The 24,187-nt window shown below is 44.2% G+C and overlaps 1 protein-coding gene across 2 annotated transcripts; it reads left to right on the forward strand.

The window, feature by feature from the left end:
- On the forward strand, positions 1-24,187 carry Ufd1 (ubiquitin recognition factor in ER associated degradation 1). Of its 2 annotated transcripts, XM_055610240.1 has the most exons (12): positions 1-202; positions 2,368-2,500; positions 2,867-2,899; positions 6,042-6,163; positions 8,955-9,085; positions 11,333-11,405; positions 14,040-14,108; positions 14,702-14,767; positions 15,203-15,250; positions 15,976-16,064; positions 16,576-16,657; positions 23,352-24,187. In XM_055610240.1, the coding sequence occupies exons 1-12, from the start codon at positions 200-202 to the stop codon at positions 23,424-23,426; spliced, it is 924 nt and encodes a 307-aa protein (XP_055466215.1). In that variant the 5' UTR covers positions 1-199; the 3' UTR covers positions 23,427-24,187. The 2 variants fall into 2 exon arrangements, with proteins under 2 accessions (XP_055466215.1, XP_055466216.1); XM_055610241.1 differs by lacking the exon at positions 1-202 and having other exon boundaries at positions 2,399-2,474.

Genomic DNA, 24,187 nt, shown 5'->3' on the forward strand with positions numbered 1-24,187 from the left:
CAGTCCTCTCCATGACCTTTTGTTTTTCTGCCGCCGCCGACAGACCTCGGTACCCTCCCTTCAGTCTCGCTCCGTCACTTCCGGTGAGCTTCTCGCGGATTCTGGGTTTCAGAGCCGTGGCCTCGGCTGTGAAGAAGGCGCTCGGGGTTTCTATTGTAACGTTAAGGAAGGGAAGCGGCGTCACCAAGCGCTGTCAGTCATGGTAAGCTGCTGGGGATCGGGAGCGGGTGAGGCCAGAGCTTCCCCTGGCGCTCGGCGGGGAGGCCTGGGCCTGGGGGCGGAGGTGCCGAGTCACCCCGGCCTGCGTCAGGCCGGCTCCGCTGTCCCAAGTGGGGTCCATAGTTACGAGCCGCCTCTTTTCCTCTTAGCTTGTCCGAGGCATGTCTCATGCTTCTCGGTGGGACTGCAGCCCCTGAGAGAAGAAAGGAATCTGCTGCTTTGTGTTCGTAGTTCTCCTAAGTGCTCGTCACGCAACAGGTTTTCATGAACTCAAAAGCTAACTGCAGAGTTCTTGGGGAGTGGCGCGAGGGAGGAGAATCTGAAGGACATTGAGCTCTGCCTAAGTTCCCTGACCTTTTATCTTAGGGTCTGTGTCACGTTTTGTTCACGTTGCGAACAATAGGTAATGTTTTGGCTACTTTTTTTCTTGTCAGCACAGCCTTATTTAATTCCTTCGGTTCCCACGAGACATAGTTATTATTCTAGCCCAGAGAACTAAAACTTAAGAGAGGCAGTACTCACGAAAGTAAGGTACTGAGATGTGAAGTCGGGCCCATCTGGTTGCGGTATGTGTACGTTACTACTGTATATAAAGTTGACTCCATGCCACTTCTTTGTTAAAAGCGAGAAACGGTTACTAGATTTTATTCTGAGGGTCACTGCTGAACCAAATTTCTAAGTTCCTTCACGTAACCAGCAGTAAGTACCTGATGTGTTAGGCATCAGAGCTTTAAAAGAAATTGAAACACGGACGGTAGGAGCGGTAGAGGAGCAGATGGTCGTGTTCATGGTGAGTGAGTTGCAGGAATAGTGTTAGGGGTGCATACTTTCCGTATGTTATGCATAAGAGAAGCAGTAGCTTAGACGGACGGCAGAGGGGAAGGAGCTTTGAGGGTACTCACCCTCCGCACCCCCGTCATTTAAAAAGGGGGTTGTGGGTTGTGTACCTAAGACCGAGTCAAACAGTTCTGGTGCTTAAAGAAAAAAAAAGATAAAAAATTGAAAACTTCTGTGCTAGTAACTGAGGAACTGTCTTTTAAGATTTATTGGTGGGGGATGTGTGTGTGTGCACATGGGCTTGAGAATACAGATGCTGGGAGTGTGTGAGTCTGTGCTTGGGTGCATGTGGAGGTCTGCAGACTACCTTGGGTGTGGTTCCTCATGTCTTAACTTTGCCAGCTGGTGTGAGGATACACGCACAGACAGTGTGCCTGTCTGCCCTGTGCTGTGAGCATCTCGAGAAGCACTAACCCTGAACCCTGGCCAAGCCAGGGAGGCCTGCTGGAGAAGGAAAAGGATTGAAATTAAGAGCCAGATGAAGGAGCGCACACATGGGCTTTTCCACCACCTGGAATGCCTTTTTCTGTTTCCTGCCTAATGAGAATCTCCTGAGCACTTATAACATCCATTCTCAGGTGTTCTCTGTCCCCATGCCTGCTTCTCGGCTTTAAACTCCCAGATATATGTATTTCATTGCCTTTAATACCAGGTTCACCAGGGCAGATACAAAATCTGCTTTCTTAGTGTCCAACATAACCAAAGTGATGTTCTTAAAGCCCAGATCGGAGGTACACAAGCAGTAGGCACTTAGTAAAAGAGGTGCTATTCTAAGTTAAGGATGGTGGGGAAAGGGCCCCAGATAGACTTACAAGTTCAGACAGGATGTGTTAGGTTGGGAGATGGTGGGTGGGCAGTAATGAATCTCTATGAGATATATGTAAGGTCCAGCCTTTATCTTGAGAATAGGGAATAGTAGCAGGAAGATGGAAAGGGGAGGCCTGCTAGGACCAAGTTTTATATTTTAGTAAAGTTGTACTGTCTACAGACACTGGAAACTGGGCCGAGAGATGAGTCTGGGGGAGACAGAAAGGATTTGAGGTTCACTGTGCTGTCTAGGAAGTCAGAATATTGAGATTTTAGTTTGCTATATTCTTTATAAGCACTGATGACTTGACATGTTTAATATTTGGCCTGAAGAAGTATACCTTTGAGCTAGAGTCAGTGGCACACACTTGTGGGATGCTAAGTCAAGATCACTTGAGCTCAGGACTTTATGAGCAGCCTGGAGAACACAAGGAGACCTTACTTTATTTATTTATTTTAAGTGCGTTTGTTTTAATGCTAATACCATTTCTTTCTCCCTTCTAGTTCTCTTTCAACATGTTTGACCACCCGATTCCCCGGGTCTTCCAGAACCGCTTCTCCACGCAGTACCGCTGCTTCTCCGTGTCCATGCTAGCAGGGCCTAATGACAGGTCAGATGTGGAGAAAGGAGGGAAGAGTATGTGCTTGTTTTTATTTTGAATAGTAACCTTTCCTGCCCTAAACTTTATGAGCCTTGTAGCCCTTCTATAGTCCTTATTTTGCATGTGGGCACCAGACACTAACATTACAGTAAAGATGTTACTCGTCCTAGGGCATGGATGCTGGGAGTAGGGTACTAATTACTTTTGATGGCTGAGTGCCATTCAGAGCTCACAAGCAAATAACTTAAGTAAGATTCTTTATGAAAAGTCATTATGAAATTCTGGCTCCCCCAAACCAGTGTTTAAAGCTTTTAAAAGATGCATCAGAAAGTATACATCTTGCCTTTGTTTTATCCTTTTATTTTTACTTACTTAGTATTTCTGAAATATTCTTTTCACAGTAATTATGCCACCTTCAGCCCTCGATCAACTCAGTGAGTATTTTTAAGTGATTTAACAATTTGGGTAATATAAGTATGGATGTCAGAAATGAGCATGGGCTCTTAGTTGTACTCAGATCTGGGTAACATTTGTCAGGATGTGGTTACAGTCCTCTATAGAGGAGGGTATGCTGGGCTAGAAGGACCAAGGCCGCAAGTAACTTAGACGAAGCAAGGTGTGGTTGTGCTTTCCATGCCTGGGCCCTATAGCACCAATCAGTGAAGGGTATTTCTCTCTTTGTTCCCTCCCCCCACGCCCGGTCCCTTCGGCTGTTGCCTAGCTTAAGAACTTGTCTAGGTAAAAAGAAGCAGTACTTTGCCTAGTGCTTGAACAGTTGATACTGTGGTGTGGCCTTACTGGGTTATCCCCTAAAGGAAGAAATGATGGGCTTACAAAAGGACCACGTGAAGCACATCTTCACCTCCTTTCCAGATAGCTCTCCTGAGCTCCAGGCCTGAATTTCTCACTTTGATTGTGACACTGCATCCTGAGGAAACCAGAGTTTGAGCTGTCATTTTCTCATGCAATGCCAGATAAGGCCACTTGATAATAGCCATATGCTTCCTTCTTGGATTATGGCCAGCCCTAATGGATACATTCTTTGCTCTTGAAATTTTGAATTCATCCTGTGGAGACTGGTTATGGGATGTAGTGGTGACTTGAAGAGAACAGGTGCTACTTTGCTGTTTGGGCTTTGCACTTTGCCCTGCTCGACTACTGGCTTAGCTTCTTTGATGTCCCATCAATAAGGGACATCCACCATTCATTGAAGCTATGGTGATAACTGGGAGCATATCAAGCCTTTCTGGTTATAGTTATAAGTAGGGAGGTGACCTATGAGCCAGCTCTGCTGGGACTGTGACCAATGGATGCTTCTACTTAGGCAACAGCTAGAACAGAGCCATGGGGTTCAATTCACAATAGGCTGTCATTACAAGGGCAGAATGGGTCCTTGGTCTTGCATTTGGGTTAAGCTGACCAAGGAGCCTAGGTGAGTCCTTAGCCCAATATTCAGGAAGATGCACAGGAACTAGATCAGTGAGATTTGAACCAGCTTAGATCAACCGTCAGACCTTAAAAAAAATATTTATTTATTTATTATGTAGGTAAGTGCTCTATATGCATGTACACTTGAATGCCAGAAGAGGGCATCAGATCCCAGTATAGATGGGTGTGAGCCAGCATGTCGTTGCTGGGAATTGAACTCAGGACCTCCAGAAGAGCAGACAGTTGTCTTAACTACTGAGCTATTTCTCCGGCCCCCAACATTCAGATCTTACGTATTTGCTTTTGCTATAGTGAGGATTCGGGCATTCTAGTCAAGTGCTTATTCACTGAGTTAGACCCTCAGCCCTTTAAAAGGGTTTTCTTCTTTGAGACTGGGTCTCACCCAAGTTAACTAGGCTGGCCTCAAGCTTAAAATCTTTTGCCTTGACTTTCTGCATGTATGAGGTCATGGGTGTGTGCTGCCATGTTCAACCCGACAGTCTCAACAGACCTCTTAAGTGGTAGAAGAAACCCTTTTGTAACCAAGTAAAACCAAGGGAGTCCTGATTTGTGAAATATGGGTTATTGCTCTAGCTGGAGGAATCAAGTGTCGCAGAGAACTGAACTGGGGAGCTCGAAGTCAGGCTCTCCGTTAGGCAGTGGCTGAGGGATACTAGAATCTCCGTTAATTGCAGCAGTCTCGGATCTTGGGCTGAGTCTGGTCTGGGGCACCCAAGACCATCCATGAGTCAACTTGTGGCTTCCATGTCTGGGAGTATTTTAGTGGTGGCCTAGCTCCTTGGTCCTGGTCTACTGTCTTAGTCACCCTTGTGCCAGCAAGGTTACCTCCAAGGTAAGGCAGTTTTCCAGGCTGCTTTGTTTCCTACCCAAGCTCTTTCCAGATTCACTTCATTCTGTCATTCAGCATTTGGAGAGAGGGGCCAGAACTATGCCTCCCATTGCAAAGGCGACTTTTCTTGCCATATGTGTTGGCATATAACTTTAATCCCAACACTGGGAAGGTGGGAACAGACCTCTGAGATAGAGGCCATTCAAGGCTTTGGAGTAAGTCTTGGTGTGTGTGCTTAACCAGACAAGCCGCAGTCTCCTTGAGTGTAGGAGTGCCCAGACTTCAGCAGCCTTGTTCAGGGTCCCAGCACCACCACGAGTGAGCAGGGTAGTTTGGGGCATGTTACTTTGACAACATGTCTGTTTTCTCCCATAAATTAACAAGGGGGAAATGATAGTACCTTCTTGATTATTCTGTGAAGATTTAAACAATTGCCCAGGACATGGCAAACACAATTGATGCCCTCTCAGACCCTTTCCATATTGTCCTGGTCTCCTGGCTTTTTCTGTTTTGTGTGGCCAGTCCTCCTCTCTCTGCATTGTGTCTTTTGAGTCCGAGTTCCAACAGTCCTGTTTGCTGCCTCCTGCCCTCTGTGCAGCCCTTTCTCAATAGACCACTGGATTTGGAAGCATACCATGTTATAACCCTGCTGAGCTGGGGCTGCCCACTGAGCCCAGTCACTTGTGTCTGTTCTATGCATTCTCATAGTCTCTCTCTTCCTGACTGACTCTCACACCCGACCCCAGCCATCTTGCCTCATTGCTGGCCAATACTTGAACTGGCTGAGTTTTTTCTCTTCATTCCTTTGCTTAGCTGTTCTCCTTTCTAGATTATGTGTCTGGTAGCTGACCTGGAGGGCTGTGTCTTTAGGGGCTAGGAAGCTTGTTCCCTGCTCTCTCTCCTTTTCCAACCTTTCTTTTCCCGGCAGCAGATACCTACTGGTGTTTGCCAGTTTACAATCTCAAGTATCAAATAGAAACCTTTAAAGGTACATTTTTTGTGTGGCACATGGTTGGCACTTAAGTTGTTCATGAATAAATGAACATGCTACTTTCAAGAATCTATTTCAGAAAATCAGTTTTATGCTGGTGCTACATGCAAGCACTTCTAGGGCTATATGGTATGTTTTTGCAGATGGTAATACCCCTCTGACTTGAGCAGTAAGGGGATGTGGGAGTAGGCACTGAAGTTTAGGACACAACCCCATAAGATAGGGCATTGGGTGAACGGGGCTTCCTTCACAGGAACTGGTTGTGGGCAGGGTACCTGCTTGTGTTTTATAACCTCTTTGTTCTTAGGCCGGCTCAACATCACCTATCCTATGCTGTTTAAATTGACCAATAAGAATTCAGACCGAATGACACACTGTGGTGTACTGGAGTTTGTTGCTGATGAAGGCATCTGTTACCTCCCCCACTGGGTGAGTTGGGCTGCTAAGGTCTGTGGAGAATCTGTCCCTTGGGGATCTTCTAAGTAGAGACACACCTTTTGTGTGTATGTGCATGCATGAGAGAACATCTTCAGCAGTGTGCTGTATAAAGTTTAAAACATTGTGCTTATCTGTGTAGACCAGACATAGGTCAAGCTGACGTGAAAGATGTCATTGCAGACCTGAGTGCCTCATCAAGGGCATGAGACACTCTAGAGCTTCCTCTAGAACAGGGTACTTCAGAGGGGTTAGCAGAACTACTTAGCCTTTTGGGGAGGATCCTGAGGTAGCAAGCATTCTGTAGGGTGGCTTTGGAGACCGTACAACTCTTTCTTTGATTCTATCCCTCCCTCCTGTCCTTTGCCCACCTGACAAGCTCAGCTCTGGGAAGTCTTCACAGGGAAGTGTTTATCCTGTTTTTGGTGCTTGAATGGTGTGTGGTGTCCTGAAAGCCCCTAGGTAGGCTGTGGATGGGGCTGAGGTCACAGTGCTTTGTGTGCTATAGATGGAGGCCCCACTGCTGCCAGAACAGTGTTCTGAAGCTTAGACCCACCTGCCTCCTCTATCACAGTCATCAGCACATTTCAGAGGAGTAGCTTTTCCTTTTCACGATTACATGTGATTCAAGTTCTAAAGATCATTTCTTTCTTGTCCTTGTCACCCTTGTCCAGCTGGACTCCAGGGTGTTGATGATATATGACCATGTTCTCCCCAACAGAAGTCCTGCTTGGACTTGCAACTCCTACTTACAGGCCTTTTCTATGCTGTTTGTCTCCTTGTGCAGACTTGCTGTGGGACTGCTTATCAGTTACACTCATGGCTTACTGTCCTGTGTCTACCCCAGCACGAGGCCTGTTGTAATAGCAGTCCTGGTCACTGAAGCTGCACTGGATGGGTCAAGTGTAGGGTAGTGATTTTCTCCGTCCTTCTCTTCCTTCTCACCTGTTGAGATGCAGTGGGAGGTCGTGACAACACTGTGCTTTCAAGATTTGCCTTTTAAATTCCAGACTTGCACTCTGAGTAGCTGCTTGTCTAAATTCGATGTTAGCCCAGGAAAATATCTGAATTCCTTTCTCTGAGTTGCCTTGTGGTACTTAGGAAGCTGTAGGGTATGAGTGTCATAACACTTGTTTTCTCACCCCTTTTTGGGCTGGCCTTCCAGTTCACGGCATGGGCAGGCATTTGCCCACTATCGCCCAGCTTTGATCTCAGGTGACAAGGGGATATATGCACAGGTGATTGCACTTGGCTGGTCACTGGCTTTATCCTACCTGAAGCTGCCAAGTTTAGGGAGAACCAGGCAACAACAGATGCTAGCCTGTTTCCTTCCTGCTGGAACCTCATCTGTTGAGCCGTGCTTATTAGGAATTTGCATACTAGCATTAGGGTACCACAAGGCCAGGGCATGCCGTGCTGTCTGCACCAAAGTACTCACTAATGGACCAGGCAGAGAGTGAGATCTCACATCCTCTTGTTTCTTTGTTGTCCTCAAGTCATTTCAAAAGTCTGTTCATTCCCCAGGGCTTGGTCTGACCCTTTTTTCTTGCTTTGTACTGTCTGTGGCTATGTTCTGCTTCTGTCTAGGGAAGCAGTAGGCTTTTCTCAGGTCTGCAATTCCCCTCTTACGTGCTCCAGAGCCACATAACACAATTATCTTCCTCCTGTCTGACCACCTCATACTGCTTTGACCTGTAGCAGGCTGGCTCTTACCCTTGGGACACTTGTACTTAAAGTCACAGAACTCTCACTTGCCGTAGTGTTTACCAGCCTGTTGTGGCATTTGGAGGAATGGCTATTCTCCATTTCTGCCATTCCAAGTACAGTGTGTTAGAGCCTCTGGTCTCATACCGGGGCTGCACCTCATCATGCCCCATTCTTCAGATGAGTGCCTCCCTACTTGCACCATAGCTCTGCTTCTTCCTTTGGAATGTTCTCAAAGGGACTTGCATCCCTAAAGACTTGTTTGCTTCAGAGGAGCCTAGCATGGAAGGTGCCAGCACTGGGGCCCCTAAAGATAAAAGGAGGTAGACCATGTTTTGATTACCTTTGAGATGTTAGGGAAGGACAAAGGAAATTCACTCTGCAGTTCTTTCTACTTGTGCATATATGTATCCAACTTATTTTCAAAAAGATTTAAAATTAGCAGAAATCCATTCTGGGACCTACAACTTATCCCTCTCTCTCCTGACCACAACTCCCTGCCTCTGACTTAAGACTACTGGTATGACAGTGTCCTGGTTTCCTACATACCAGATTCTCACAGCCTTTGTTCATGTCTTTCTGTCCCCATCGTCTGTCCTTATCTGTCTTACTGGGTAGTCTATCAGTGTTTTAAGTAACGCTCTGTAGCAGACATCTCTGGGGCCTTTCCTTGTGTGGTGGTATATATATAAAGTATGGTCCTGATTGTGTCAGGGCCTGAAAAGCTGCTTGTGGGACAAGCTTGGAGGTAAGCATTCCAGGGAAATAATATGTACTGGGGCTTAGAAACAGTGGCCAGTCTAGGTGGCCTTGGCAGAGGCAGATCACAACGCTGATGCTGCAGCCTCAGTTGACTCCGTTGCTTAGTCTGCTCTCCATGTGTGCCCCTCACTTGATTTTGCTTCTGTGGCATTTGATCACAATTAAATGGTTCTGAGTCTTTGTCCTGGGCTCTTTTTCCACCTAAGTAAGACTTTGACCTGCTCAGTGTACTAACTGGCAGGCGTTAGCTATGGGGGCTTCTTAATTTTTGGGAGTTTCATGCCAATTTCTTTTCTTTTTTTTTTTTTTTTTTTTTTAGATGATGCAGAATTTGCTGTTGGAAGAAGGGGGCCTGGTTCAGGTGGAAAGTGTCAACCTTCAAGTGGCTACCTACTCTAAGTTCCAGCCTCAGAGCCCAGACTTCCTGGACATCACCAACCCAAAAGCAGTGTATCCTTTTGACATATGAGTTTCTTTGTTACAGGGGGGTTCCTTGCCATCACTGAACAGCATAGGAGCCACACATTTGTTCCTGATTGAAGTTGTGAGTGATAGAAACAGCATTCGGCTAGTACATCTTCTTGGTTCTGACCAACCACCTCAGGGGGTCTTTGGTTTTCTCTGGTAACTTGTAGACTCCAAAGCAGAACCTTCTTTTAGTTTTGAGGCTGCCTAGCACAAAGACCAAGATACACAGTATATCCAATGGAAAGGCACTGTGGCTCATTTACCTCCAGCCCTCTGTTGAGCCCTGGGCCCTGATTCAGCATGAACTAGATAATCAAGCCAACTTTGTGCTCAGATGAAGGACCATTTGCTTTAAGAGGATAAATGTTGGCTGAGTATATTTTCTGTGTTTTAGTAAGCAGAAAGCAAAAGTTTAAGTTCTAATGTTGTTTTTTTCTTTTTTTCTTTTATGTTCATCTCTTAGCTTATGTTGGCTGTATGTATTTATAAATGTGACCAGTATGGGTGAGGGACATGCTTTGTGTCAGATGTATATAGCAATACTTTGTCTAAGGAAAAACAACAAAAATTTCAAAACAGCAACATGTACAAGTAGCATGTTTAAAAACAAACATACAGACAGAAACTGCTCCTACATCCCTCCCCACATGTTACCACTCCCTGTCGGAAACAGGCTGTTGTGCCAAGGGTGAAATTCTGGATGCCAATGGGCCTTGGCAGACTCATTTGCTGAACAAGTCCTTGACAGGCGGCCTTCGTGAGCCCCCTGCTGGCTGAGTCCTAGACAAAGGGGCATGTTGGATACTTGTCTCCACAGTACAGACAGTGGTAGAGCCGTCTTGTCCTGCAGGCAGGGGACAGCTGTAGACAGTGGTAGAGCTGTCTTGTCCTGCAGGCAGGGGACAGCTGTGGGAAGAGCTGCTTAATTTGTTTTCAGAATGACCTCCAAATGTCTTTCTGTCAGTGCAGGATAGGTCTCTTCACCCTAACTTTTTAGGATCTCTGTGTTTTCCCATATTATAATGTAGACTTAATGAGATTCCTTTCAGGGGCTTTTTACAGATTAAAAAAAATTCTTACGGGTTTGTCTGGGTGGAGTACGTGCACAGGCATGCAGGTACTCAAGAAGGCCAGAGAAGGGCATGAGCTCTCCTGAAGGTGATTGTGAGCCATCTGATGTGGGTGCTGGGAACCAAATTTTGGTCCTCTGAAAGAGTAGCATACACTCTTAACCAACGAGCCATCTCTTCAGCCTCTTTTATTTTTTACTTTTGTGTGGGTGGATGGGTGGGTATGTGCATGTGAGTCTAGGTGCCTTTGCAGGCCAGAAGAGGGTGTCAGATACCCTGGAGCTGTAGGTACAGGCGATTGTAAGCTGTCCATTGTTGATGCTGGGAACCAGTCTTGAGTCTTGTACAAGAGTTTGTACCCACTCTTACCAGTGAGCCTTGGAGGCTTTTTCTCTTTGTTATGATGGGGAAAGGGTATCATTTTGGATAACTGCTGTTCCTGAGTATGACTGATGGGGTGAAGGCAGCCTTAGTGTTTGTAGCGGTTAGTTTTTATTTTCAGCTTGACTTCTTAGAATCACAGGGTAGACATGGTTTGTAGGCTTGTTTGTGCTTATTTAAAAAAAAGGTTTACCTTAGGAGAGAAGACCCAGTTGAATGTGGAGAGCCCCGTCATGTGATTGGGTCCCAGACGGAATAAAAAGGGAGAGTGAGAAAACAATTGAATGCCATCATTCCCCTTTCTCTGTTTCCTGATTAACCAAAATGTGAATAGATCCATCCCCCACCCTCCAGCTGCAGGCCTTTCCTGCTTGCATGCCCTTTCCCTTCATGGTGAAATTTTTTAAAGGCAAACTGAACCCAAATAAATTCTTCCTGAGCTTGCTTCTTTTTGAGTATTTGGTTACAGGGATGAGAAAAGGAACAAAGACTGTGCAGAGCAGAGAAGTGGGGCACTGGCACTGCACCATTTTCCAGGGTTTGCCAAAGTAATTCTAGGAGCCACTCCTGCTTATCTGAGGTCAGCCTGTCCATCTGTTCAATGGAAGAATGTTCTTTTTAGAGTCATAGGGAGTAGTAATCCATTGTGTTAAAGCTGTGTGTTGTTAGTACCACGTGGTGCTGTCTACCTGAGTCTAGCTCTAGCAGCCTCCCACAGGCACTTGTTTCCAATTGAAGGTTTGTACCTTGTCATGTTGCCTTGACAGCATGCATCCAGATTAGAAAATGCATTGAGAAACTTTGCCTGTCTGACCACTGGAGATGTGATTGCAATCAACTACAATGAGAAGGTAGGTGAGCCTGGCTACCTTGTCCCTAAAAGAATGTTCTCTTGCTCTGCCTGTTTACCCAGAGAAAAACAGACCAGAGAAAATAATTCCATCTAAATATTTTGGTGATCCAAAGAGTTTGTTGGGGTTAATTACGGGAGCATGGGTGAGCCCGACTGTGACTTATAGAAGCTGCATCAGTGGTCTTCCCTGTGCAGGTAGCTCCTCCCAGGGCGGGGCCTCTTGAGTATGGAAACTTTATTCTGGCCTTGTGGGCACCAGGAATGCCTGTGGTACAGGCAAGACATTCAGAGACTTAAAATAGAAACCAATCTATCTCCCCTCCTCTTCCTTTTTTTCTTCCCTTTTGTTCAAGTGCTTTAGCTGGCTGAGCCTGGTGGTGCATCTTACCATCCAGGAGACTGAGGCAACAGGGTTGTTGGTTCAAGCTTGGTCTGGACTACAAAGCAAGTTCCTACCACCCTCCCCACCAAAGGTCTTTTCTGTCCTTTGCCATGCTGGGAGGAACCAAAAGCAAGCTGTGTCCCTGTTCTTGTAATACCCTCTCTTGAAAGCAGGCCGTGCTGTAGGGCAAAATGCTGTTGGTCACCTTGGAAGTAGACTCTAGCTGCTTCTTGGGGTCTCTTGTCATGGAAGCATATATTATTCTATATTGATCTATATTATTCTATATTAGCCGCTTCCTGACTTAGGTCTGTTGAGTCTGAATACAGCTTATGTTCACCTTTAGTTCTCTGCTTCTGGGGTCTCTTATTCAAGACAATTTAGTTAGATGAAATTACAAGTGAGTTCCCACAAAGCTCAAGAAGGCATCAATTCTCCGTTATCCATAGAGTATACTGATTGAAAGTGTAATACAGGTTTTGCCATCATAGGCTGTCCCATCATAAGCGTGGAGCATGGCAGTGTGGTGCCTGTCACATACTGACAGCTGTGGAGCTGTGCCGGGACTGACATACAGGGCTCAGTAGTGACCCCAGCCTGGCACAGCTTGGCCTTCCCTGAGACCAGTGCTAATGTCATTTACAATACTCTAATCCCTCAGAGTAGGGATCCCACAAATATGTCACAGAAACTTGGTCAGCCAGTTCCTCACAAGGTGTTAATGTAGGGATCCAGTTGCGTCTCTGGTAGTTGCCCTGTATCTTGAGTATTCAAGTCAAGCTTACTTTCTGGTTCAATTGCTTTCAAATCAAATTTTTTTTTGATAACTGTTCTTATCTTTAGCTTTGTCAGATTTTTTTTTAGGTAATACCTTTTTAAATAAGCTGTAATCTATAAACAGCTTCACAGTATTGTTTGTAATAAGGTGATTTATTAATGGTGACATTCAGATGATAAAGTTTTTGCAGAATAAGAAAAAGTACATTATATACACATGTAGATTTGAAATGAGATGTAAATGCTTACTTTAAAAAAGTCTTTGTCATCTTGTCTTTATTTTTTCTTTTTGGTTTTTTGAGACTTGGTTTCTCTGTGTAGCCTTGGCTATCCTGGACTCTCTTTGTAGACCAGGCTGTCCTTTAACCCACAGCAAATCACCTGTGTTTGCCTCCCTGAGTGCTGAGAATACAGGCGTGTGCCCCACATCTGGCTTGTCTTTATTTTCTTTCTGCTTTATTTTACTATTATTTTGTGTGTGTGTGTGTGTGTGTGTATGTGTGTATGTATGTATGTGTACATGTATGCAGGTCAGAGGAAAAGCTCATATGTTAGTTGGTCCCCGACTTTCACTTTGTTGATACAGGGTCTTATTCACTGCTGCCCAGGCCACACTAGCTGGCCTGTGTACTGCCAGCTGTTCTCCTGATAGGAGCATGCTGTGATTACAGATGCTTACGTCACCGTATCCAGCTTATGTGGATTCTGTGATCCAAACTCAGGTCATGAGCCAATGTTTTACCCTGTTATTTAATTTTATTCATTTGTTTTTGCAGTGCTGGGGATTGAACTTAGAACCTTGCACATAGTGTACAAATTGCTCTACAGCCAAGCTGCAGGGCTGGTGAGGTGCAGGTAAAGATGCTGGTCCTGTGAGCCAGCATCAAACCTCTGAGTTTGATCCCTGGAGCTCACAAGTAGAAGAGAACCAACCCCAGAGTAGACCCATGAAGGTAGACTCTGACCTCCACATGGACATGGCTGCAGGTGCATGTCCATATACATTTTAGGTGTCTATGTGTGAAACAGCTGAGCTCTATACAACCTCAGCACGATTTCATGTCCCTTCTCCCCCCCCTCTTTCTTTCTTCCTCTCTTTTTTAAAATATAAGGATAATTCATTTATCTACTGATAGGCATTTTGAGAGGATAGACTTAGCATTATTGGTATGAGCATTTTTACACTTTTTAAACACTTAGCTAATTTTTTTCTTAGAATGAATTCCTAGATGTGACTGTCTAGATCAGGAATAGTCTTTTGCAATATGATGCCAACTAGCTTGTGGAACTGGACCCACACGTCGGGACCAGTACCTTTTGCTCTGAGTCCACAGCAACATTTTCAGTGCTGGAAGGCATGGTGATGGTGTGAAGCTCCTGTCTCCACAAGCCAGGCAGAGAACCACAGTGACGGAGATGTTGCTAGCCTCCATTGCTACCTCGAAACTGTTCATCTTTCTGTTCTTTCTGCAGATCTATGAATTGCGTGTGATGGAGACCAAACCTGACAAGGCTGTATCCATTATTGAATGTGACATGAATGTGAGTGACTTTTTCCACCCCAGGAGGGTGTCACACATGGGGAAGAGGAGGGTACTGTCAGAATATGTGGAAGAGCCCACTCACCTGGTAGCTCCTCCTAGCAAATAGTGGCAATTGGCTGTCTGTAAGGCAGTTGGATTCACATCACCTCAGGCTTGCCAAGGAGCGAATGTTTGAATATCAAGAGCTAAGTGGGAACAAATCATTGACAAGAGTCCTGGTTGTCCAAAAAAGAACAGTATTTGTATTACTTTAGAAATGGAAAACAGATTAATGGTTGCCAAGAATATGTGGGTCACCGTAGTACTATTAGCACCTTCGCTGGGGTAATGGGTACACACACCTCCATGGTGATAGAGTTATGTTTAACTGATCACACACACACATAGCTTTCAGTAACAGCAGTGTGTCTGTAGTGTGTTGATGTCCTTGTAGTGATGCTGAGCTGTATAAAGTACTGCTGTTGGGAAAACTGGACAGAGTGCACATTCAGTGCTGTTTCTTAGAACTCTCAAGCCACTGCTCTCTGAATTAGTTAAGGAGGCCAAGTATGGCCGCATCTCAGAATTTTACCTTTTATTTTCACAACACAGGTGGATTTTGATGCTCCTTTGGGCTATAAAGAACCAGAAAGACCAGTGCAGCATGAGGAGTCAATAGTAAGTAGTTTTCTTGAATTCCTCTTGATTAACCATGTATGTGATATTTTTGTATCCGTACCTCTTTTGTGTGCTTACATTTAAATATGTTGTGTGGGGGTTGGAAATGTGAGTGTCATGCATGTGTGTGGAGGTCAGAGGACAACTTTTGGGAGTTGGTTCTCCTTCCACCATGTGGATACCAAGGATTGAACTCAGGTCTTGCTTGGTTGCAAGCATTTTCACCTGGTGAGTTGTCCCCTTCAAGTGTTTCTTTGTGAATGGACTCTGCAGGGTTTGGCTGGGTTATGGTCCTTGCTGCTTTTCAGGCTTACCTCCTAGGAGGACATAGTTTTCTAGCTGATGGAGACTGGGGCAGCAATAGAAACAGGAGGCTCTGAGGAAAGCTGACTACCTGTTTTGAGACTCTCATTTTTTTTTTTTCCTTTTTGTCAGGAGGGAGAAGCTGACCACAGTGGCTACGCTGGAGAAATGGGCTTCCGTGTGAGTACCAGATACTGTGTGTCTCTGCATTCTGACGCCAGGAACTGTTGTCATTGATGCTTTGTGAAATGATTAGCAGGATGTGATGTCTGGGTATCCATATGAGCAAACAAATCAGGCACTCACTCAGTTACCAAACGTTTTAATATGTGCTTTTTCCTGGAACCTTGACAACCCTGAAAGGCTTCCAACTTCTCTTATTCCTTTCAGGATTTATGCCTAAAAGGACTTGCGTATAGTCCCTTGGTAGGTGTGTGTGTAATGGTGAGGTATCTACCAAAAAGTCAAATTAGTACCATAGGTGCACAAAACCCATCCCTTCGACTCAGCGTTGTTAGCACATTTGTTCTACCTCTGAAAACAATCCTGTGCTTACTTGCCTGCACTATATGAAAGTAAGCTGCATGTTCACCAGCCAGGCTCCCTGGTAAGCAGGCAGGACTGGCTAATGTGTGGTGCTGAGGTGCTGGGCAGCAGTAGAGTCGGTATGACTGGACTTGTGGGAAGGAGGGGCCTGGCAGGTGTCACTAGCAAGGTCAAGCATTGCTGCTGCTGCCTATTATTCATCTCTTTGGGGCTTCCTGCAGTTCCTTTGGGGCTGGTAGACTTCTTGCCTAGCAGCACTCAGGGGGACCAGCTCACACCTCTTCTGGGGTCTCTAGAAGAAGGCTGGTAATTGCTCACTCTTGAAGTTTAGCATATATTATCTTGATTTCCTTGTCCAGGCCTTCTCTGGTTCTGGGAATAGACTAGATGGAAAGAAGAAAGGAGTTGAGCCCAGTCCTTCTCCTATCAAGCCTGGGGACATTAAAAGGTAGGTCTGTTCTAGACTGTCCCTGTTGAGTGTTTGCCATTTTGCAAGAAAGGTCTGATGCACACCTTTGACACAGGAGAGCCTCATTCCAGTAGGAGACAGGACAGCAAGCTACTGAGTAGGCTCAAACCCTTGCTTGCCCTCTGACAATAGTAGAGCATGATGGGGTTGGTCTAGGAGTCATAGAAAACCATCTTCTGGTGGCTGCCAGGTCAGGGATAGGGATATGTTAGCTTCTCTACTGTGTTTGTGACCAGAAAGAGAACGTGGGTTTCAATGGAGCACTTTGAGAGAAATCTGAGGCTAGCCCAGTGCCCATAGTCCCCTATGCCGCAACCAGTGTTTTCACTTTGTGATTCCCTCCTGGAAGGTACAGAGAAGATAGAGTAGTGCATACCAGAAAGTTACCAAGAAGGCACTTGCTGTCTCTCCCTACTTTCCTCTTGATCGTCAGAAGCAAATCTTAGTCCTCCTTGGAACTGACCTTTCTCCTTCTCTATCATCTTCACAGAGGGATTCCTAATTACGAATTTAAGCTTGGTAAGATCACTTTCATCAGAAATTCACGTCCATTGGTCAAAAAGGTCGAAGAGGTAAGCTTATTTCATTGGTCATAGGGTTTACTTACTAGTGATGACTAGTGTTTCTACCATTCAAAATAGGGTTGCTTCTGTCACATTTAACCACCTCCTTGTGGTGCTGCTATTCCTAATGGCCTGATTATTCCATAGAACCATTGCAGGTCTACTGGTTAAGGCTTCACAATGCAGGGGTCAAGAATTGACTTCAGGTTCTGCATGAAAAAATCTGGGGCCTCAGGTGGTTTTCTTCTTCTGTTTGTTTACTTTTTGTTTCAGGATGGGAAATTTAACCCAGTGCCGCACACATACTGACCTGCCCCTTGCTTATCTCTGATTCTAACTTATAACTAGAGCTTACTATTTCTGTGCAGTGACTCCTGAGTAAGAGGTATGACTATAACATAGGAACAGTAGGGCTAAGATTCCTTCAGAGTTGTGTACTGTGAACAGGTCCAGCTGACTCCATGGTTGCACTTGATGCCTGGATGTATATGCATGTTCTTGGAAGAAGCCAAATTGACCAAAATCATCAAGACCTCAAGACTTAGCATGAATACAGTCATGGAAGTTCAGGCCTCAGCTACATCTCTGACATTGCCTAACTATGATGACTTGCATGATACTGGCTCACAGAGCCTGGTCAGGTGCCAGGTACCTCAGTGTGCTTCCTAAGTAACATCTTATTGCTGGGATGTACCTGTGAACTTGATTATCTGCACAGATGCATGGGTGCAGAGCCTGAGCCTCTGACCACCTCACACATGGTGTCAGTGTCACCCCATTCAGAAAGTGACCTTCACAAACATCAGGACAGCAGACCTCTTATGACCAATATGTTCCTGTAACCAGGCAGGGGGGTGGGGTGGCTGCCTTAGAAACAGGAGGTGTTGGGCATTAGTTGTAAGTGTCTCATCCTGCTGCAGATTGCATTCTACACAGCAGCTGTATCTGCAGCCACCCAAGTGTGACATGTATTTCTAGGATATCTTTGTTAGATCTTAGGCTTTGCTGGTTTCTTTCTCAAAGGATCACCCTTAGTTGGTCATGGTGCACACCTGTAATCTTAGCAATTGGGGTATGAAACAAGAAGATCCAGGAGCTCATAGCTGCACTCTGCTGAACGAGACCCAGCTTAAAAGAAAAGAAAAATCTCCCTTGAGGTGCCTCAATAGGGCAGAGGTCAGCTGTGCTGTGAGCCTATATAAGGTGGGCTGCTGGACTTTTTCCCTCTAGTATTTGGGGTGTCCAGAGACAAAGACTAGGGTGCTGTCTGCATATACCAGGCCAACCTGCAATCTCTGTGGCCTTTAATGTCCCTTAAGCTGACATGGTGTTGTACATTTTTCCAGGCTCAGGAGTGGAAGTTAATAGGCCTCTAGCTAGCATCTGCATGAAACCTGCCTGCATCCTTTATCAGATATAGTTCAGCTTTCATCATGCTAATAGGCCATTGTGATTTATAGAAGGGAGAGTAAGGCTGGCAGGCACAGCTGGATCTGTTTTGTCCACAGATATTTAAGTATTTGTTAGTCATAGCTTTACTCTATCCTGAAAGCCACTAAAGTTTTGGTGAAAGATAATGGGATAATAAATTTGGAAGCAAGTCTTTGGCAGAACCACAAGTGGTACCTGCTTTTAATTGGTTGGAGACAGCTACATTCTAAGCTGGATCAGGGGAAAGCCAAGAGGCAGTTTGGTATAGATCCCAGAGGGCACATTTGGAAATGAGAGGTAAAGATAGAATACCTGTTACAATGCATTTAGAGCCATAGCACTTTTCTCACACTATATTAGGGTTATGACTCCTCAATCCCAGGAGGAAGACCTCATGAAAGGTCACTAGCCTAGGACCATCTATCCTACTAGATAATAAAGGACCGAGTGTTTGCATCTTACCTGTTGAAGCCTTCACTAATTTGCTGCTATTAGACTCCAGACAGTGGCAGCCAGGCTTGCCTATTGCTGTTAAATATTGGAGCTGGCTCTCATAAGCCCAAGAAGACCTAAATATACTGTTAAACAGCAAGAGTTCCAAAGAGTGTTCCTTTCTAGTAAAGATACAGAAAATATGCAGGTCTGAGCTAGGGGTACAGCTCAGTGCTAAAGTACTTGGTCATCATGTCCTGGTGTCCATCTCTATCACTGAGGCAAAATAAAATGAAAGAATCAGTCCAAGTAATGTAGATTGTGAAAAGCCAGGCATGGTAGTATGTATCTGTAGTCCTAGAACTAAGGCGACTGAAGCAGTAGGATGCCTGGGTAACATAGACTTCATTGCAGCCAAGAGGTGGTAGCACAGGCCTTTAATCCCAGCACTGGAGAGGCAGAGGCAGATGGATCTCTGAGTTTGAGGCCAGTCTGGTCTGCAGAGTAAGTTCTAGGGCAGCTAAGACTACATAGAGAAACCCTGTCTCGAAAAAACAAAAAACAAACAAACAAAAAAAAGACTTCATTGCAAAAATAAATGAGTGAGTGAATGAAAGGAAGGGAAAAGAAATTGTGAAAGTAATTTCTCTAAATGGAAGGTCATTAGTTTGTAGATTAGATGGGGCTACTGAGTTCGAACAGTGAATGAAAATTTTTCTAGACCGAAGCAGGAAAAAGATCTAGAAAGATCAGAGAGAGGTCTTACCATAGGTTAGAGATACCGTCTTTGGATGCACACACAGGCAGTTGGGTAGTTGAACAGTGTCTCTGAAAATCTGAGAAGGGGTCTGGAAAGATGGCTCAGTGGTTAAGAGCATATGTTGCACCTGCAGAGGACCTGGGTTTATTTCCCAGCACCCACATGGTGGTTCACAAGCACCCCCAACTTCAGTTCCAGATGACTTGTCATCTTCTCAGTTAGGTACCAGGCCCACACCCAATACACATACACATATATCAGTAAAACACACAAATGAGTAAAAAAAAAAAATTTTTTTTACAGTGACATAGGGAAAGAGCTAATGGGATACTCTATAGCTGAACTATTAGCTACTGACAGATTCTGGGAAGAAAGAGTCATTGTGTTCAGTTGTCAGCTACCTGCTGAGCCTCCCAGGTTTCCAGTAGAGTCCGCATTCACACAGATCTCTGGCTGAATCCACTCAGTCACAAAACAGAATGAATATATAGGAATAGAAAGATTTGTAGAGGGCTGGAGAGATGGCTCAGCACTTAAGAGTACTTACTGGGTGCCCTTTTTGAGTTCAATTCTCATCACCCACATAGCAGCTCACAACTGTTTGTAGCTCCAATTCCAGGGAATCTGGCACCTTCACAGACATACATGCAGGCAAAACACATAAAAATAAAAATACATAAATCTTAAAAAAAAAAACAAAACAAGATTTGTAATGAAGAGGGGCTATGGAAATGGGTGGGAAGGAGATAAGAGAAGGTGGGGGATGAGAGCAATCTGTATGCGTTACATATATAACTTGACAAAGAACATATTTGAAAAACATATTCACGGGAAGCCAAGTATGGTAGCACAGTTGTGACTATAGCACTCAATAGGCTATAACAGGATTGTGAGTTTGAAGCCAGCCTGCACTACTTAATTAAAATTACTCTTTGAACAAAGTAAGACAAAATTCCAAGAGGAAAAATTAGCCTGAAAAGTCTTTACCCAATTCTTTCTAGATTGAACTTTGTCCTCAAAATTTCTGTGTTCTTACAATGTGATTATTTGGACATAGGGCCTTTTACAAAGTACAAGTAAGGGAAAATAGGCCATAATCCAATTTGACCTGTTTTCCAGTTTTCTTAGGAAAAGGAAATGTTATCACATAGTGGTATAGATACAGGTGTAGAAGGGCCACATTCCAGATATAGGGGCCTGCAGACAACTTGGTCTCAACTTCTCATCTCCAGTAGGCTTATAAATTAATGTCGTTTTTATTTAGTCATCAAGTCTATAGTGATTGACATGGCAGCTCTATCAGACTGGTCACCACTAGCTCACCTACCACTGAGAAACCAGATTCAGACATGTAGGACCTCACAAAAGACACCTTTGAGAAGCCTTTCTGGGGAATCTACTTCAGGGTATACCTCACTGAATAAAATAAGTAGAAATGGCTAGAGCCAGTGGTGGTTCACACAGTGGTGTAATTCTAGCAGTGAGGCAAAGGCAGATCAGAAGTTCAAGGCCACTCTGGGCTATAGAGCAAGAAAACAACAAGCCATAGAGTTTGGGATACACCTTCAAACAGATGAGGTTGGTTGAGTCTTGCAGTGATGAGGTACATGGAGGAGAGAGAAGTCAGAAGAAACAGAAGGCTGTGTGCAGAGGTCTCCATTCTGTGGTTTGCATGTGCTCTGCATTCATGGTTGTAATCACATACACATTGATTGCCTCAGATGTGTAGTAGGTGTGAAGATGTGTTGCAAATTGCAGATTCCTCTGCCATAGGAGACCAAGAGGTAGTGCCTCATACCTGGAGCAGTTAAAAGCAAAATGGGGGCGTGTGTTTTTTGGGGGGGGGTGATACCTGCTGTTTTTGCAGTGTTGAAGAAACAAACCTTGCTGCTGGTGAAGGATTTGATTGGTAGTGTTTCTCATGGCTGTTGGTCTGTATATAAAAAAGTTTTTAAAAATATGCGTACCTTCTAAGCCAGGAATTCCCTTCTAGGAAAAAAAAACAAAACAAAACAGAAGAAAACAAACAACAACAACAAAAGGCCCTAGAGCTGTGTGCAGACAGTAAGCCCCTTATCTCAGCAGTTGAGTACACCGCCAACAGGAAGTGCAGGAGTTTAGATTAGAAACTCACAGGCTTGAGATTTTAGCATAAGTAAACACGGTGACTGGAAATAATATTTTGGGTTGAGAGTGATTTTTCTCTCGGTGCAGTATACTTTTTACATTGAGATGATTGTTATGGGCCTGGAGAGATGGCTAAAGCTGTGAGAACCCTGTCTTCTTTCAGAGGACGATTCAGTTCCCAACACCGACAATGGTAGCTTAAAACCATCAGCAACTGCAGACTTAGGGGGAATTTGGGGCCCTCTTTTGGCCTCCATCGGCACTGCATGCACATTTTATACAGATATATATAGGCAAAATACCCATACATGTTGGAAACAAAAAAATGATTATTGTGTAAGAGGGTTCCCAAACTACCATGGTTCAATTTAGGATTTTTCAATTTTCCATTGATGTGAAAGTGATAGATGTTCAAAAGAAACTGTACTTAAGAGTTTTGAATTTTGATCTTTTCCTGGGTTTAAAAGTGTGATCTTCTTTGAGTTTTGGGTGACAGCAAGGAGCCACAGGTTCCCTTCCTTCATATGGTCACAAGGGAGAGGCTACCAGAACACTGTGGTGTGGTGTATAATTGGATGTTTAGAAGAGAGATGTACGAAATGATAACTTGAGGTGAAAATGGCTTATGGTTGTGATTTCTTTCCTGAATGCTGGTTTCATATAGTATTTGTCTTGAGAACAGATAATAGTGTATTGTACAAATGACTTGAAATAAGGGGTTATAATGAGAAGACACTACAAGACAATATTCAGTGTGAGATTTTTTAAAGTTCTTTATGAAGCAGCCATAGCATCTTACAAAGAAGAAATTGTTCATCAGCTGCCCAGTAATGAACCAGAAAAGCTAGAGGATAATATCAACTAAATCTCAAAATGGATTGAGCAGTGGGTCAAAGATCATAACTCTTAACTTAGAGAGTGAGCAGCCAGGCCCCACCATGGCATCCACCTTTGTCCCAGATCCTGGGAAGCAACAGCTGGTCTACATGGTGAGTTTCAGGCTAGCCAGGGCTGTAGTAAGACTGTTTCAAAGGAGTAAAAAAGAAAGGCTGGCGTCAGTACAGCCACCCTTGTTGCTATCACTCAGTCTACGTAATAGAAATGTCTGAGGCTCGGCAGAAGAAAACTGTTGTAGTTTAGCTGCTGTCTGTATTTCTTTTTCTTCATGAGAAAATTTAAACGATCTCAGTTACAAATATCATTTATTAAGGAGTCCAAAAATTGTTTTCAAAATGATAATAAATTTGATCAGTGGATATACATCTTTTAAATTTAATCACTAAAGTGTAGGTGATCTCTTAAAATAAAAATGGAAACTCAAGATTAAAAAAAGAAAATGGCTCCTCCATGAGTTGAGATCAGTTGTGCAGGAAATCTAGAAACAAAGGTGGTAGTAGACTCAGTTGTAATTTGTGGGTTTCTCAATGCCACAAATTCCCAAGACATTTCATACTTGTTTATGTGTGTGTGTGATTGTGTGAATACATGCGCTGTGTGTGCAGGTGCCTTGAGAGCCCAAAAGAGGGAGTCAATTCCCTTGGAGTTGGAGTTACAGGCAACTGTGAGCTGCCCAGATGGATGCTGGGAACTGAACCTGGGTCCTCTGAAAGCAGCTCACACTTTTAAAAACTGAGCCATCTTTTCAACCTCTCCAGTGGCATTTTTTGTTTGTTTGTTTGTTTGTTTTGTTTTTAGAGACAGGGTTTCTCTGTATAGCTTTGGCTGTCCTGGACTCACTTTGTAGACAAGGCTGGCTTCAAACTTAGAGATTCGCCAGCCTCTGGTTCCTGAGTGCTGGGATTAAAGGCGTGTGCCACTACCGCCTGGCTGCCATTTCTTATTATAAATAATGAAGTAGGAAAGGTAGATAAATAGCATATGAGTCTATAGAATAAAGCAGTTATTGTAAATTTTGAGGAGTTTCTGAAAATAATACTGTGTTTTTACATCTAGGATGAAGCTGGGGGAAGATTCGTTGCTTTTTCTGGAGAGGGACAGTCGCTTCGTAAGAAGGGAAGAAAGCCCTAAGTCCAAAACTGTTGGCTGACTGGAAAATAAAAGATTCAATTGCAACACACTGGCTTATAGTTACCTGGCTTTGACAAGTTCAGAGAATGCTCTGTTATTTATGGTTTGTTTAGAGTTACCTAAGAACTCCCATGCTTGTCCTGGATGCAAAACAGCAGACCTTGGCGGTTGTGCTTGCTTTGGGGAAGAGAAAGCACTCTCAGGTCCCATGGTGACACCTTCTCCTCTTAATGCCTTCTGCTCTAGGGTGCTCCTAGGGCCTCAGCAGAGGAGTTCCCTGTTTCCTGACTTGCTCTTCTTTCCCAGGTCTGTATTCGGGGCAGTGTCTTCAGCCAATCATGGCCACTCAGGCCAGGACTTGACTACCTGACAAAGATGGTCTCTGCTCTTATTTACAGAGGGGATCTCATCCAGATGAATTCACTCTCATTTTAATCTTCTGGTTATCAGTGAATTCCATGATGAAGCCAAATGAATAAATGCTGACATTACGTGCCCCTATTGTGACTTTATTTATTACCCAAGGTTCTGATAGTTTTTCTGTTTTTCAAGTGCTAGGGCTGAACCAGAACGTCATGAATCTTAAGCATGCCACACACTCTGCCACGAGGTTCATCCATGTTCCATTTTCTTTTGGTTTTATTGTGCTCAGATCTACACTTTGTATGATGTAAGATCTTTTGACATCCTGATTCAATTATTTAAAATTTGTTCCTTGAGAATAATTCTTATTGAAGAATTAAATAAAATGATTAAAACTT

This window comes from Psammomys obesus, unplaced genomic scaffold, assembly GCF_907164565.1.
Source record: "Psammomys obesus unplaced genomic scaffold, mPsaObe1.curated_primary_1811, whole genome shotgun sequence".
Classification (NCBI taxonomy): domain Eukaryota; kingdom Metazoa; phylum Chordata; class Mammalia; order Rodentia; family Muridae; genus Psammomys; species Psammomys obesus.

Excerpts from the sequence above, each read along its gene's own strand:
- Ufd1 (XM_055610240.1), top strand. Across the intron at positions 6,164-8,954 it reads TCTGTTACCTCCCCCACTGG|ATGATGCAGAATTTGCTGTT; the intron begins GTGAGTTGGGCT and ends TTTTTTTTTTAG. Across the intron at positions 16,658-23,351 it reads TGGTCAAAAAGGTCGAAGAG|GATGAAGCTGGGGGAAGATT; the intron begins GTAAGCTTATTT and ends TTTTACATCTAG.